We start from the raw sequence: 16,093 nt of genomic DNA on the forward strand, positions 1-16,093 counted from the left end.
TGGATGCTCTACTCCTTTGCAGTCCTGTGCACTTTTTTTGGGATGCATTGCAAATAAATTAATGGCTGCTGTGTCTAAGATGGTTATAAGGGATCTGTTCATACAGCTGCATTTAGTGTTGCTGCTTGTCAGCTGATGGACAGTTAAACTCTGTCAAATCTGTTTGACAGTTACTTGCCATTTGGAGTTGTAGAGAGCCACTGCTTTGACATCACCTTTGTAAGCCATGGCACAGGCATTGGGGGTATCAGGATCATTTCTGCTTCAAGAAATTCATGACCATGTAAATATAAATCAAAGGACTTGAAGATACAAAAATTTTAAAACTGAAGAGAGACCTATTTGTGTTGCAGCATTCGGCTAAAGAGTCTTAATGCAAATACAGACATTGCTTCCCTGGCTCGAAAGGTGGTTGAAGAATGCAAGCTCATTCACCCCTCCAAACTTGCAGAAGTAGAACAGCTGTTGTATTATCTGCAGAATCGCAGAGATGCCTCAGCGGGAAAAGGTAAATAATACAGGAACAAAGTAGCTTGGGACTGGGGTGTTTCAGCATTGAATAACTATTGTGTGAGGTTTTTCTAGCTGAGGTCCTAACTTGCTTGATATACGAGTTCTCCAGAGATAATGAGAGTGGGGAAGATGTATAGTTAAATCACGCTTGGAAAAAATTACAATCTTGGAGTGAGATTGGGGTGTATTATATTTTTAACAACCAAAGATTATTTTTTTAGTTAGTTAAAGTTAGTATTGATGCTTCTTACTGGCTGCCTTGTGCTTTAGCAGGACTTGAGATACAGATTCCACTATTTGGTGCAGCCTCTTCATACTGCATCTGCACTTGCAGTGACATCAAAGGACTGTATGAGGATCTTCCTAGAAGGATCTCTGTCATCACCTGTTGCAAGGGTAGATAGTGTTCCTAGGTTGAATTTGCGCTGTCTGTAAAGCTGGAGTGAGGAGTTTCAGAGACTGACAAGCTTTGGTACAGTGTAGTAGACAGCTTGGGGTAATTTTCTTATCTTGTTGTCTTAAGTTCCTGGTGAACAAGTTACTGAGATCAGTAATTCTCTGCTCTGATGCCAAGGCATTTTGGTGGTCCTATTTATGTCTTAAGTTCACCTTAAACTTTCTGCTCAGGGGACAATTTCATATTTAACATCTGATCCTGCATTACCTTGTGGTTAGCAAGGTTTCTTGCAATCATGAAATGGTAAGCTTTGTTCTCAAGCTGGATTCTTATCTTAATGGGATGAGTTTAAAACAAAGATTAATGTTATTTATATGCTTTGATTGTAACTGCTTTGGATGTTTTTCCCTCTTTTATTCTGTATATATGTGTCTTGCTGTATCACAGGGCAGCTTTGCCACAGTGTACAAGCAGAATCAGAGCTGCTAAGGTATCTCACTGTGGAAGTGAGTTTTGTCAGTCTGGGCTTGCACTAAGGTTTATTATCCTCTATCTCCCCAGCTGACTGGGCTGTAACTGATCATTTAGACTGAGGAGTCAGAAGGCATCTGAGGGTTTATTTTGCTCCCTGTGGGCTGGTCAGCTTCAGAAACCTAACATACCTTAGCTGTGTTAGTCTGACAGGTGAGCTTGACACAAAAGGACTTTGACCTTGATTTAACCAGAATGTTTACTATGAGAATACTGGATATGTTTTTGTCTGTGCATATGCATAACTTAACTGCAACCATGTCTTTTTCTTTATAGAAAAGAAAGAGAAATCCAGTAAGCCAAAAGATCCACCCCCATTTGAAGGAATGGAGGTAAATATTGGTGTTAGAAGAGAGATGCAAAACCCATTTACTTCTTAAGTAAGCAGTTATATAAGGGGGGCAGGGGGGGTGGAGAAGAAAGGTTTACTTCTGGGGGTTTTTTGCTTCTTGTTTTTTTAAACAAAGAACTTGGTTTGGAAATATTGCACAATGGAATAAAAATCATCTCCATAAAGGGTAAAATGTTTGACTTGCATACTTCCCCCTCCAACTATAGCACGCAGCAGGACAGCGAGTGAGGTCTGGAACATCGGACAGGGCACAGGGAGTCATGTCTGAGCATCTTTTGTTTTTCGTAATTAAGTTTTCTCAGATTTCCTGGTGTTCATTGGCAGTGATTCTGCATGTGTTGGGTTTTTTCCTTGTATTTTATTTTTTCCTAAGATCTTAACTCAAAGCTGTGCACTCTTTTGTCTTGCAATTGAATAACATAATGATTGATTGTCTTGAATTGACATCTCTTTCTCTGTGAAACCCCTGCTTACGACTGCTTTCAGATTGATGAAGTTGCCAATATCAATGACATGGATGAGTACATTGAGTTACTGTATGAGGACATTCCTGACAAGGTGCGCGGCTCTGCCCTCATCCTGCAGCTAGCTAGGAATCCTGATAATTTGGAAGAACTGCTTATCAATGGTAACTTTAAAACCCAATGGTAACTTCTCTTAATGTTGTGCTGTTTATTTCTGGTGCTTTCTTCTCAAGGGAAAAGTAGTTCACCTTTAATTTGGGATTTTCTGTAGTTTGCTAGGCTTTGCTTGTCAGTACATAATAAGCTGGCTGTCAAACCCAGTTGGATCTCTCTACAAATGGATGCTGCTTAGGCTGTTCTGAGGTGGGCTTAACACAGAAATCTTCCTGGCCTTAATAGGCTTCAGCTGTTTTCTCTCATCCTAGTTATTTTGATGCTAAATTAACTTCAGTTGGCATTGCTGCTGGAGACAAGAAAATGTAGAGTTGTATCCTGAAGATCAGGAAACTGGCTTTGAAACTGGGATTTGCAGGCTGACATAAGTATAGGTGTCCAGTTTCCAAGAGAATTAATAAATTGAATGTGGATGCATCACCAAAGTATTTCACTAGCACACCATACTCTTTTTGCTTATATATCCATTTTAAAATCTTATCAGAATGCATGATATGACGTTCACATTGCTGTCATTTTGTGTCTGTATACATATGTGCTGTGCCATATCAGTGTGGCAGATAGCTACAGATAGGTCAGAGAGGAATAGATCAGTGTGGAATAGTGTGTGTTTGTAAATACGTATGTGTACATGTATATACATTCTCATTTCCCATTGCCCCCTCTCTTCCGGGGAAAAAAAGACCTTATAGTCTGTAAAGGTGTCAGACAAACAAAAGATAAGGGCTATCCAAACCAGACCTTGAAAGTGATGGTAGGTTCATGCCTTGTTAATTCAGTAATTTTTTTCCTTACCCCCTTTCTCTTTTACTGAGCCCTTATACCCCCACATTCTTTGAGTAAATGGTGACTTCAATATGTACTGTACCCATCCTGCAACGTCAGCACGCAAGATTATTGTAAGAATTGGAATGGGAGGGGAATGGTAAGCCATCAAATAATGGCTTGTCCCCATGAGTTCTTGCGACTATTCCAGTGCTTGAAATTGCCAGTTGCTGCTTTTCTCATTCTGATCATGTAACATGGTGTATGTGAAGAGGGGCTAGACAGGGGAAAGTGAGTGGGAAAGCTAAATGATTCAGAGAGGAAAAGTAAGCTGAAGTATGACAAGAAGAAATATAAACCAAATTATTAAATAATACAAAGTTGCTACAGGGGAAAAAATGAATAGAAAGAAGTGGATGAAATGGTAGCTGTCAATTTGACAGCTGTAGAATTTGTAGACAATTTGTAGAATTTGAAGGGGATTTGGAAGTGAATGTGGTGATGTTTTAGGTAGGGGCCACAGTATAGTATGAAACATACAGATGGCAGAGGCCACCAGATCTTAACGTTAGTGGTAGTTTTAAGATGACCTTAGTGTTTGGTTGCAGTTTCCTTGGATGTTGCTGCTTCTTAGGGTTTTGACTGGATGACCACCCAGGGTACTCTCTATTTTAGTACCATGTCCAAACAGAACTTGTGAGCAGTGTTACATGTTAGTGAGATACCCCTGAAAATCTTACATTAGAAAACTGATAGATGTATAATAACATGTATTCAAATTCTGAGTCTCACAAGACAAAAGGAGGGAGGTGAAATGCTCATTTAAACCTTGTTTCACTTCAGAAACTGCCCTGGGTGCATTGGCTAGAGTGCTGAGGGAAGACTGGAAACAAAGTGTGGAACTTGCTACCAATATAATTTATATTTTCTTCTGCTTTTCAAGGTGAGTTCAGAGACCCCTGTGTATAGGGACATAAGGAGCTTCTCTGCTTAGTGGCTTTTCATTTGTTTTCTGTGCTGTGCTACAAAATCTCACTGAAATAGGAAAAAAAAATTGCTGAGATGGAAACACACTTGTTATAAATGACAAAATTGAGGCACAAAAAGAACCCTTACAGTGAGGCAGTGTGTAGTAGAGCTGGGAAGAAACTAGTAAGGATTCTGACCCATAGCTTATAGGCTGAGCTGCCACCTTTTATTTCTCTCAGCATTCCTACAGGGAAGAAATGGAAGTGAGTGCTTGCTCTTATTTAGATATGCCAGTGTTTCAGCATACACTGCCTAGAAATAATTCAAATGGAATTTGCATTGCAACTTGATTTTAGACCTCTTACATTTCTGGTGAGTAGAGGGTCCTCTGAAGCACTTGTAATATGAAAAGTGGGGCTGATTGGAAAACATTTTCCTTTACGCATGAAAATTGGAATGTGTTTTTATTTTGACTTGGAACAACACACTGTTGCTTGTCCTTCTACAAGTTTGGAAAAAGTATTCATGTTTTCAGGAATTGTTTTTGTTTTGAAATAATTTTCCAATAGAGAAGTGTTATAATGGGGCACAGAGTAAATATATTTTTTAATACTTCATGTGGTGCAGTGTTGGGACATTGCTACCATAGATGTCAAAGCAGATTTGGGGCTGTTTGCATTTATTTTTTTCCTCACAGGTGTTTTTTCTTCAATGTAGTTTTTCTCAATTTCATGGAATAATCACACACTACAAAATTGGAGCTCTGTGTATGAATATCATAGACCATGAACTGAAGAGACATGAGCTTTGGCAGGAAGAACTTGCTAAAAAGAAGAAAGCTGATATCCTTTTGATGTGCTGGGACAGCTTGACGGCTTCTGACTTGTCTTGATAGCTGTTGTTGAGTTATACGAGATGAGCATACTGCAACTTTTGTGAAAGCAGCAGAATTTACTAGAAAGTGCAAAATATAATTTTGCACAGATATGAAAAAGACCAAGAGTGAGAAGTTTGGGCTGCTGAAGAGATTAAGGTGAAGTTACTAAAAGAACACAAGAAAAAAAATGTTTTAGTTTATCAGCAGTATGTCTTAGGAGCATTTTTGCTGACTATTAGGATGTAATACATCCAGGACTAGGGGGATAAAAAAAAAATCATGCTGTAGATTACAGGTGTAGCAAGCTGTTGCTGAGGTAGTGTCTTTACACTGGCTATTCCATAGATCTCCTGCTTTTTACTAGCAATTGAATAACACCTTTGAGGACAATAGTCATCTAGACTATAACTTTTATCTGAACTCCTTAACTTCTGCAATTTACTTGATGAAGATTCTGAAAATCAAACCTTGAAAAAGGACTATGAGAAAACTTATAAGAAATATCAAGGGCTGGTTGTCAAGCAGGAACAGCTACTCAGAGGTACCAAATCCAAATAGCAAATTATTTCCTTATTGGTGAATGTGGGTAGGGGGTTCTATTGGATGCTTCTTATAACCAGGATGTCTTAAACATACTAAATGTGTGGATGCATATGGAAGAGCATTGCCAAAGAATAGGGAGATGAGTACTTAATCAGATTGCTTGACAGTATGCTAACAACTTTTAAAGTGATCTGTCAGTCTTAGAGGAAAAATAGCAAAAGTGACCCACTTAACTTTTCTTTGCTCATGCTGTCGGTTTGGGAGGAGTTGGGTATTCTAGTTTTGTATGTTTGAGTTTTTTTAACTTAGCCTGTATCTGACTCCAGTTGAATAGCTTTCACTCTGTCTCGGTTTTTGTACTAAAAACCACTTCATGTTAGATTGAAATTATCTGAGTGGCAAAGCTTTCCCGGGCAGGGCTGTTTAATGGTTCCCACTGGAATTGAAAGAAAAAAATATTAAAAGCTTCTAGTGATCATAATTTTTTTTTCAAAGCCACTATTAGAATTAATCTTCTTAATGCTTTCTAAACAGGAATAAAAAGCATGCATGGTCAGTTTCCTTCAAAATGCATTGGGAAGGGAGCAGAATGCTTCTGAATGTCTTGTCTTAAGCACTTAATGTGTATATAGAGACTTGTTTATTTCTGTTGTCTTTGATCTGTTGGTATGATTTGTATTGGACTTTGTTAGTTGCACTTTACCTGCTCCTAAATCTTGCTGAGGATACTCGCACTGAGCTGAAGATGAGAAACAAGAACATTGTCCATATGTTAGTGAAAGCACTGGACCGTGATAATTTTGAGCTGCTTATCCTGGTTGTATCTTTCTTGAAGAAACTCAGCATTTTTATGGAGAACAAAAATGATATGGTAAGGCTCATAGCCCTCTACTGCAATATTGGAAAGGTATGGACTCTGAAAACTTTGTGTGGTTGGAAGGAAGAGGGAGACATCTCTGTCACCACCCTAAATATCCATAGCACTGATTATCCTCTTTTGTTACTAGTAAAATGAGTAAAAGAAAAGAAGTACAACATCCAGCCATAACATACTGCAAAAATTTTTGAAGAACTGTCATCCCAAACAGTGAAGCTACCTCAAAATATGATACATGAAATTCCAAATTTTGAAGTCAGCACCCCAAAGTCTTGTCATACCCCTGCTTCTGGAGATGCTCATGACTCTTCCCCCAAACTAGAGTCTTTCGACAACATATTATTGTCTCTGCCATGTATTGTCTTGGAAAGAGAGGTAGTTACCGTTTTGCAGTTTCCTAGACTAGTTTACTTATTTCCTAGGAGAGCTTGGTCTTCAAAGGCACCTCACAACTGTTGGTTGTGAGATGCCTACTCACTATGTAGCCAAGTGAGGTGCCTACTCACTATACTAGCCAAGTATCTCCTTTACTGATTTCCTAATGGCTTTTAGTAGATACATGCCTTCACTTCTGTGCCTTTATGCCAGTTTGTTAAATGAAAATGATAAATTTTCCTTATCCAAGAGGTAATCTGAGATTAATGTTACACTCAGATTGTGAGATGAAAAGATCTGTGCAAGTGCAATAGGAAGTTAATTGCATCTTTGTTACTGGAACTGTCATTTGCATGCATATGCACTGAACACTGCAGACAAGAGGTATCTCCCTTATTTATATATGGGTATCCTATTTCTTAACAAAAGTCAGACACCAATTATGCGTTTTTGGGGGAATGCAGACTGTTTATCAGGTGATTGATCATTGATTTAGTTTATACTTGTGTAGTGCCCTGAAGGACTTTATTAGGAAAATAAGGATTAGTTCTCCAGCCCACTGATTTGCTGGCACACTTCCTGCATTCCATTTGATTTAGTGGAAAGACAAATGAAACAAAATTGTTGAATTTATTTTACTGCAGAGTGTTTTAACAGTTTTGAAAAGACATTCAAAAAGGTTTGTATGCTTCAGGTCAGCTGTCTGTTTGAGCATTTCTTACTGATGATAAAGATGATACTTTTTTTTTCTCCACAGTATTACTAAGGAAGGCTACCTATGAAGGAGAAGGTGTTCTAATATTTATATCAGGCAATAACACAAAAATGTCGAAGGCAAAATGAACCAAGATTAGTTGTACAACACTTGATTCTAAGTAAAACTGAATAATCCATGTATATTTATAGCACATTTTCCTTTGGTATTCAAGTGCCATATTAAATTCAAAGTAGTGAAGTAGGAGTTCTTGCCATCTGATTGTTTTTGATCAAAGATATCCAGTCAGTTGTTTCATTATTGCACTATGCTGTGTGGGGAGAGCTGAAGTTTCTTTTCTTAGCATTCATTCTGTGTGTATTTATAACTGGAAGACTAGTCACATACATGCAAAAGTTTGAAGAATACAAAGTAATTTTATGTGCCTCCTTCTGGCCAAAGAAGATTCTGGGAAACAATGAATGAATGCATTTAAATTATGTCAAATAAAAGCAGAGAAATGTTGCTTAAAAGATGATAAAAACTTTCTGAAGTCTTGCCAGTCAATGCTCAGATGTGTTTTCTGGCTGGTAAAGTGAACATGATCTCAGGAATGATACCACTTCTCAGTTCCTGGATTCTACTTTTTAATTTGAAAGTGATACATGTTTCAAGATGACTTTCATGCTTTTATTAAATTATCTTGCAGGACAGCATGCCTCTTTTGAGAGCACACACAAAGTTCTGTCTAAGGGTTCATTTGAAATTCATAATGAAAGGTCTCAAATTCTTTTTGGATGCCAATTTTCTGTCTTTCTTGGTTGGGTATCCCTTTGACTGTAATGTCAGTTGCTCCAGGGTTGCTTGTGTTTAAATGAGTTCCCCGCCCCCCCCCCCCCCCCCGCCACCCCCAATCTAGTCTTGCAAGTGATGTCTTGACCACATTCTTGCAGTAATCCAACTGTGAGGAATATTTCCAAGACATCTGAACTGTTTGGTTCAAAAACTTTTTTAATCAATGTTACCCAGTAACCCAATCTAGAAGACTTCAACCACAAAGACATAAGCAAACCTGCTTCAGATGAAAATGCATTGACAGTCACTATTATGGGTACAAATTGGATATGTATTGATATGTATTTGTGTATGTGTGCATGTGAATACATAACACTGAAAGGGCTTTTACATTGAACACAAAGCTAAGTTTGGATTATGGATTTTTTTCTTGATATACAGGTTGAAATGGATATTGTTGAAAAACTTGTGAAAATGGTACCCTGTGAACATGAAGACCTGCTGAACATCACTCTTCGACTCTTACTAAATCTTTCCTTTGACACAGGACTGAGAAATAAAATGGTACAAGTTGGTCTGCTTCCTAAACTCACTGCACTTCTAGGTATGTGGTTTTTTTTGTTCTAACATAGACATTTCAGCAGGGACAGTGAAGCTGTTTGCATCATGATATAGCGTGCCTAAAAGTTGCTATGTCACTTTTCTCTTTGCCAAAGAACTTCCTCACTACTCCCAACTTTTTATCATTCAAATAATCTTTTCAGATGCAGGTTTAAATGGAAGTTTAAAATAATGTTGTTGCCAGTAGATTTATTCCTAGGTTCTCTCAAACTGTCGAATGAGTCTTCTGGTCTTTAAAAATAACTTTGATAGCTACCTGAAAACCATGTGAGCTGACACATGGGTGATGCTTGTAATTTTGGGGGAGCATGTAGGAAAAATAGCCAGCAACTTCATGGAGCTTAGCTGATGGAGGATACCAACTACCTCTTCTTTTTTTATAGAGCTTGATTTACCTGCTCCCTCTTGTTACCTTAATGGTCCAGATAGAGAGATCAGAAATTTCCCAGCTTTGTCAGCTTCAACTCTAGGCAGTACTGATTTTTAGACTTTCAGCTTGACAGTCTGTAATTTGTGTTAAGATCATGCAAGTACTTCAGATACAAGTGAAACTTTTTGTTGTCCGTAGGGGAAAGCCATGGAGACAATGAATTTGGAAAAAGCAGAGGATTGTCTAATTCGATCACTGTATGCTGGAGTTCTCAGGAGGGAGTTTTTATTGCTCCTTGTATGTTCTTTGGCTGATACTATCTAGAGGCTGCTCTGGTAGATATACTAAAAGTTTAGCAGGATTTGGCCATAAGAATTGCTGAGTGCTCATTTGTAAGTGGGAGTTGAGGATCTTGTATTGTGGAGCCCTAAATGTGTGAAACACTGATGCAAGACATTGTTAAACCTTTCTGAGATATGTTAGGTTTGGGATATACTAAATCCAGTGCAGCTGGTGTATCCAGATGTGATGGAACAAGCGGAATGCAATGGTGAATCTATGAGCTTTCTTCCCTAGCTTTGTACAGTCTCTTAGGATTGTTTGCCTTCTCAATTTTACATTCAACCTCAACATGGCCTTATTGCTGTTTAGTATACAGGTTAATACCATGAAAACTTTCACCTGCTTTGGAAGCCTTAATCCTATCGGTGATTAATGTAACAGCTACCTGATACATCCTGGAATGCCTCAGGTCTTTTTATGCTTTCTGCCCCACAACCATGTTCACACTTGATCTCCTCCTCTGGGCTGAGCTAGGAGGAAGAAGAAAAATGGCATTGGGAATCCCTCTTCTTTATACTTTTTTTCCCTCAAGACAATGTTATTTGGCAGTAAAGTAAACTGAGAAGTGGAAGCTGGTCAGGAAATACATTTTCTCTCATTTGAGAGAGGATCTTGCTAGGTAGTCTGGTTCAGCTTGGGTTGTAAGCTTTTTGGAGCAGGAACTTGTCTCTTTCTTTTGTTTGTACAGCAGCTAGTGCTGTGGTCTAACGCTAGGGATTCTGGGTGCTTGTCACCCCAAGCAATGGCATGACACAAATCAATGAGAAGTCCCTGCTCCTGGAAATTCCCCATTTAATACTAGAGTCAGACTAAACTCATCAGTTAAGAATCTGCTTTCCTAGTGTCTGATTCTAATGTGGAGAGGAGAATTTCTTTTCAAATGCCATTCTCTTGGACTTGTAAGTAGTCCTGTGTGGAAGGCTGTTTAGCTCAGAAGAACTGGCTGCTAAAATTGCAGTCTGTTCCTGAAGTGGCTGTTAGGGTAATCTACAGCAAGTTCTACTAGTACTTCCAGAAGCTTCACTGTCTGTTTGGTTCCACAGGTGGTGGTTCTTTCCTTGACTTGGATGTGTTTGACCCTTTTTTTTCCTTTTTTTTCCTCAGAGGCATGTACTGTTTGTCCTAGCTCCTCCCTGTGGAATTGCTTGATACTTATTTTGCAGTGTGCTGGTTAGAAAATGTAGGTAGAAATATTGCCTATTACTTTACTTGTTTCTTAAGCCAGCTCTGTGATTTGTGAGACTCTTCTTGATATGGTCATTCAAATAATTCTCAAATACATCACTTGTGTATCCTGTCTCAGGGAAGTCTGCAACCTTAATAATAAAATAATCATGTGCCAGATGCCCCTCTTATACAGGTTACTTGGGTATTAAACACGCGTTATTCAAGTCAGTACCCTTCGGCTTACATTTGCAGGTCACCTTAAAGTGCTAACACACCTCAACAGCTGTTGACAAGTTACCATGCAGCTTCTAATGCCAAGAGGTCAAGTTTGTTGACTCAGCCTACTGAAATTTAACATTTGTGCATGCTGTGCCTTTGAGACTTTAGCACTGGGTTTGAGATCAGTATAAATTAAGTGTAGTAGGTGTTTAAGGGGGGAGAGTTGAGATTGCAAAGAATTAAAGGACAGGATTTGTCAGGCAGCAAGTTTAGGGCTGAGCACTGAGGTAGCTGCAGTTTGCAGTTCTGGAAGACGTGCCACTTTCCCAAAGGACACTTAGTGGCTTGGGAGCAGGAAGGCTCTAAATGCAGGTGGAGGCTGGAAGCAGAGAGGATGGACTGGCTTCAACTGAGCTATCAAAGGAAAGGACTAAGTATGGCATGGATATATTGGAGAAGGACCATCTTTCTTTCCCTCTCACTCCACAGTGTTGAGGCTGCTGTTGAAAGCATGGACATGAGAGACTCTGCTTAGTCTTGGTTTCCATTTTAATTAGCCTTTTCTTTTTAATAGTGCCAATGCCTGCTTCCCCATGTAGCTTTGCCAGTCAACACCACTTGCTAGTTTTCGCGGCTTCTCTTCACAAGTTTGAAGTATTGTATATGACAAGACTCTTCTTGCTCCTTCCAGGCACCCAAGTTAATCAACTACAGCTGATCTTTGTTATGCTCTGAATCTCAAAGAACTGGGTGCAGTTGAGGGAAACTTAGCTTCAGACTTGAGGTCAGAAGCTGGAGCAGAGCTGTGGAGGTCTATGAGATATAGCCTGCTCTATGCAGGTTTTTCCATATACAAGCTGCTTGAAGAGGTATGAGAAGAGATTTTGTTGATTTCTGTGACTTCAGTTCTTTAAGAAAACCTTGTAATTGTTGAGTCACTAGGGCCTTGCGGAGTGACTAGTACTTTTTTTGTACTAGTGGCTTTGCTTTAATACTTAGAAATTATATTTACAGAGTGATCATTCTTTTTTTATACATTCTCTGTGTGAATGCCTTATGTGCCGTATATGTGAAGTATGGCTTCACTGGATTAAGGTGAGGATTCATGTGAATTCACCAAGTGGTTTAAACTAGACATTTGCCTGCAATGTGGAAAACACAGATTCAGTGTCCTCTAATTATCACCTTGGAAGGAGAGACCAAAGCAGCATGCTATAGAATATTCTGTGGAGGTTTGCTTCACTCTTATAGTGCTCTCATTTTGCTTTGCATGGCATAATTCAAGTGAAGTGGAGTAGAGGAGTGACTTGCTCCAAATACAGAGTTTGGTGGTTAGTGTATTTGCTTGTGGAATGTGTTCTCTCTGAAAGGAGGAAACATAGAGCTGAACTTTAAGAAGACAGATGCAGATCCTTCCTTTATCCCTGTGAATGCTCTTCCACTGTTGGACAGAAGGGATATGTTACCCTTTTTCATAGTCCATCCCTTGGGTGTGTGATTGGTTTCTAAAGTAAATGCCCTGGCAGCAAACAGAAGAAAACATTATCTACAAGGAAGAATAAAAAACCTCACTTCTTATTTGGACCAAATCCACTTTGTTTCAGTTAACAGGCCAAACCAAATACAAAATTTTTAGTGCAGCTCTCTTAAATATACGCACAGCTTGTGATTCACATTCTTCTAATAAGGGTGCTATTTTGTGCTGTGTCTGAGTGGTTTCTTAGCCTTTGTGAAGTCAGACAAATAGTTCTCCATTCTCCATGAGAAAAGCAGGCAGTTTGTACAGCAGAATCAGCTGAGTGCTGCTCTGTGTGTTAAGGCAGGCTGCAAACCCTTCTTGGTGGATCCCTTTTGAGAAGGAGCTCCTGGCAGTATGCGGGTGTGGCAGGCAGTATTGGGGTTTCTGTGTCCACCCACGAGTTATAAATAACCTTTTGAGAGGAATAACTGATAGGGAATGGTGCAGAAGCTGGTACAATGGGAACTGTGTTGCTGCTCGGTAAAAGGAGTAGGTCTGGCTGCATGCAGGGAGCAAATTTTTTTTTTTTTAATGTGGGTGTTCATCCCTTTGAGCTCCTGGACAGTTCTTAGGTGTACTGAATGCATATTGTCTTGAAATGCTATTTTCTTTTCATTCACTTCCCAGTGCAAGCCATGCTTAAAGAATGAAAACACATTATGCTTGGAAGTCAGACTGACATGTCTCTTTTTGGGTGCTCGAAATTACTAGCTGCTTTTAAAAATTGAGAGCTGATTGAACATGGGTATTGGTGAGCTGAAAAGTGGGTGGGTCACAAAACAGTACCAGTTGCAAATCGGGCCCAAATGGGACATGGAGTGTGGAAGGGTTGTGCATATGGCTGTGAAAGCATTACACAGTGCCAAGGTGTTCAATCTCAAAAAGATTTTAGGTGGTGATGAACATCTTGGGTTATGTTTTCCAATACAAATTACAGTGATTGAAAGAAAATTGGCTTTGTGGATTTGTATTCAGCCAAGTAGATGAGCATTTGTTATACAGCACTCTGAAATATAGTATGATCAGTCTCGAGTAGCAATAGTATAGTTTTGCCAGTCATGGTATGTATCGAGCCTATATGCCTTATTAATGTGAGCATCCTGGCCTGATGTTCTTAATTTCTTGGTGTTCCAAGTCTTAGTATCAGTGCACTGAGAAGTAGTAGCCACCTGATCTTACGCAGAAGTCTAAGGGCTGTGCAATTGTTTGCAAACACCAAACTAGCTCAAACTTCTCTTAAGAGAGTTCTTTATTTAAGCTGGAGATAGCCAGAGCAGAGGGTGACTTTGACAGTCTGATTTAGTCCTCACTGAAGAGTCTGTCTTCACTAGGTTCATTGATAGAATTTTTTAAAGTTTTGTTATCTAAAATCTTTTCTGGAAACTGCTGAAATTCCTCTGATATTTTTCTGTTCTTTACAAGTTAGGTTTAATGAGCAATCAAAGAATTCCAAACAGTTGTATGTTGGGTTTCTTAACAATCAAGTCTTGATATGGTATGCAGCCAAGCTGGATTATATGTTGACTGCTGTTTAAAAACCCAAGAAGTACTTTGCTCTCTAATTAACGGAGTGCTGTGGGTTTTTAATGTTCTATTCCTTTTATGAAAGTTTCTTTTAAGAAGGCTTAAAGTAGATGTGTTCTCTTTATGAGTTCACTTGGCCTTTTTGTAATGAACTTATTATGGAGCTTCACACATCTGTTGAAAAATGGAGCTTCTTATAGGCTACTGCAGTGTTTTTTCTGACTTTAATAGGCCTCGTTTATCCTATAAAGAAACATACATTTTCTTACCTGATCAAGTGAGCAAACAATAGGGGTCAGATGTGGCAAAGACCCTAACAAAAAGCACATGTCCAGCCATCAGGGTGAGGTAAAGTCATATCGGGATTGCTTGAAGTTATTAATGGCAGTAAAATTTATGCTTCCTCCTGTTTTCCCAATTAAATTGAGAAACCTTTTTTTCCTAAGGTGGCTTTGCAGCAGCTGGTTCCAATACTTGTTGTGTGAATATTGCCTGGGGTGTCTCCATTCCTTTATAGTAGAGGCTGGCTGAAGCACATTAAGTAACAGTTCAACTACAGGGACCAGTCTGTTGGAAAGCAGTAATTATTAAGGGATTTATTTTAATGGTAGTTTTTTTATCATTTGTGGTGAGTATGGCCAAGGCTTAAAAATAACCCAATCCACAACAACAAACAAACAAAAAACCCCACCAAAAGAAACACAAAACAAAACCATCTCTTAACATTCAACTCCTAAATCCTTATTAGAAGTGCAAATAAACCTGGCATGTCTGACTTAAGGAGCGTGTTGAGTGCACAATGTGTCTTAGAACCTAGCACTTATGTAGATATCTTAACTATGGATTAGACAGCAAACTTTAGTATTATTAAAGAAAAATTGACTTCTGATGTTGAGAAGTATAGAACTCAAAGTAGAGGGACATCAATATTGCTAATACTGCATTTGAAGCAGAAATAGAATCCCAACTAACTTTAAGGTAAAAGCCTTCACCATACCCCTGCTTCGTGCTACTGGTAAATTGTGGTGAATTATCAGGAAAGAATAACTGAAATTCATAACATCATATTTTTATATAAGCTTACAAGTTTTTGAAGTCTATTGTCTGTGATTTTTTTCTGACTCCTTTAACACTGTCCAGAGTTAGAAACAGTGTTTTTCCATTTTGTAGCTGTTACAGGTGGACCCTTGCTAATCTGAACACTCAGCCTTTGACTGTTCAGGTGAGTGAAAGCTCATTGCTGTGGTGTGCTGCTCACAAGTGCACATATGTATTTAGCTGTGTTATTAGGGTTTTTTAATGAAGAAGATAATTTTGGTATAACACAAGAAACGAACTTCATGAGTGTTGACTGAAATAGAAATGCTTATGGCAGCAGCAAGGATGGGAGTGGACAGATGCCAGCAATTTAAAGATGAGGGAGCTGAGTTGTTGGAAACTCACTAAACTGATGAATGGGAAGGATCCCCTGAGCCAGTATTTCTACTGTGGCACTTACAATATGTGACTGCATAATTAATTGAATTATTGTAATTGTTTCTTTGCGTATTGCAAGAGCAAATTAATACTTTACAGTAAAAAGTAAATGTAGTCTTCTACGTGAACTGTTGACATCTGAAAGCTTTACAGGGCATAACTTGGATGCCTAAAGCATAACAACAGAAACAACCAGCTCTAGTTTTTTGGAAAATCTCAGTAAAGAAGGGGTGAGGCACTTCTGCTAGTCTTCCTAATCTATAGTAAAATCTTCATAAAGCCTGTATGAGGACCAAGGTAGAAGAGAGGAGCACCTTTTCCAGAGCGCTTGTGAAGCCTGCAGGGAAAGGGATAGTCTCAAAGGATCACATGGAAGAATTTTGCAGATGTAGTAGTCCCATAGATCATGTGGCTTTTAAAAGTTCAGGCGTAAGGAGAAAGGTTACAATCTGCTTTCCCTTTTGGAAATGTGGAAACATCTTAACTCACGAGTTTCTGCTGTTTATCTAAGAGTTTCTCAGATGATCTT

The 16,093-nt window shown here is 38.9% G+C and overlaps 1 protein-coding gene across 7 annotated transcripts in view; it reads left to right on the forward strand.

Moving 5' to 3' along the window:
- KIFAP3 (kinesin associated protein 3) overlaps nt 1–16,093 on the forward strand; it is a 72,117-nt gene that overhangs the window by 6,023 nt on the left and 50,001 nt on the right. For 6 of the 7 annotated variants that reach the window (XM_072868703.1, XM_072868702.1, XM_072868701.1 and 3 more), the window contains exons 3-10: nt 354–508; nt 1,718–1,773; nt 2,280–2,421; nt 4,040–4,139; nt 4,883–5,007; nt 5,485–5,583; nt 6,278–6,456; nt 8,768–8,930. In XM_072868703.1, coding sequence (XP_072724804.1) covers nt 354–508; nt 1,718–1,773; nt 2,280–2,421; nt 4,040–4,139; nt 4,883–5,007; nt 5,485–5,583; nt 6,278–6,456; nt 8,768–8,930 — 1,019 coding nt within the window. Of the gene's footprint in view, nt 1–353; nt 509–1,499; nt 1,595–1,717; nt 1,774–2,279; nt 2,422–4,039; nt 4,140–4,882; nt 5,008–5,484; nt 5,584–6,277; nt 6,457–8,767; nt 8,931–16,093 lie in introns of those variants that run through there. The other variant, XM_072868705.1, reaches the window with a different exon arrangement.

Source organism: Ciconia boyciana, chromosome 7 (assembly GCF_034638445.1).
Source record: "Ciconia boyciana chromosome 7, ASM3463844v1, whole genome shotgun sequence".
NCBI classification, from domain to species: Eukaryota; Metazoa; Chordata; class Aves; order Ciconiiformes; family Ciconiidae; genus Ciconia; species Ciconia boyciana.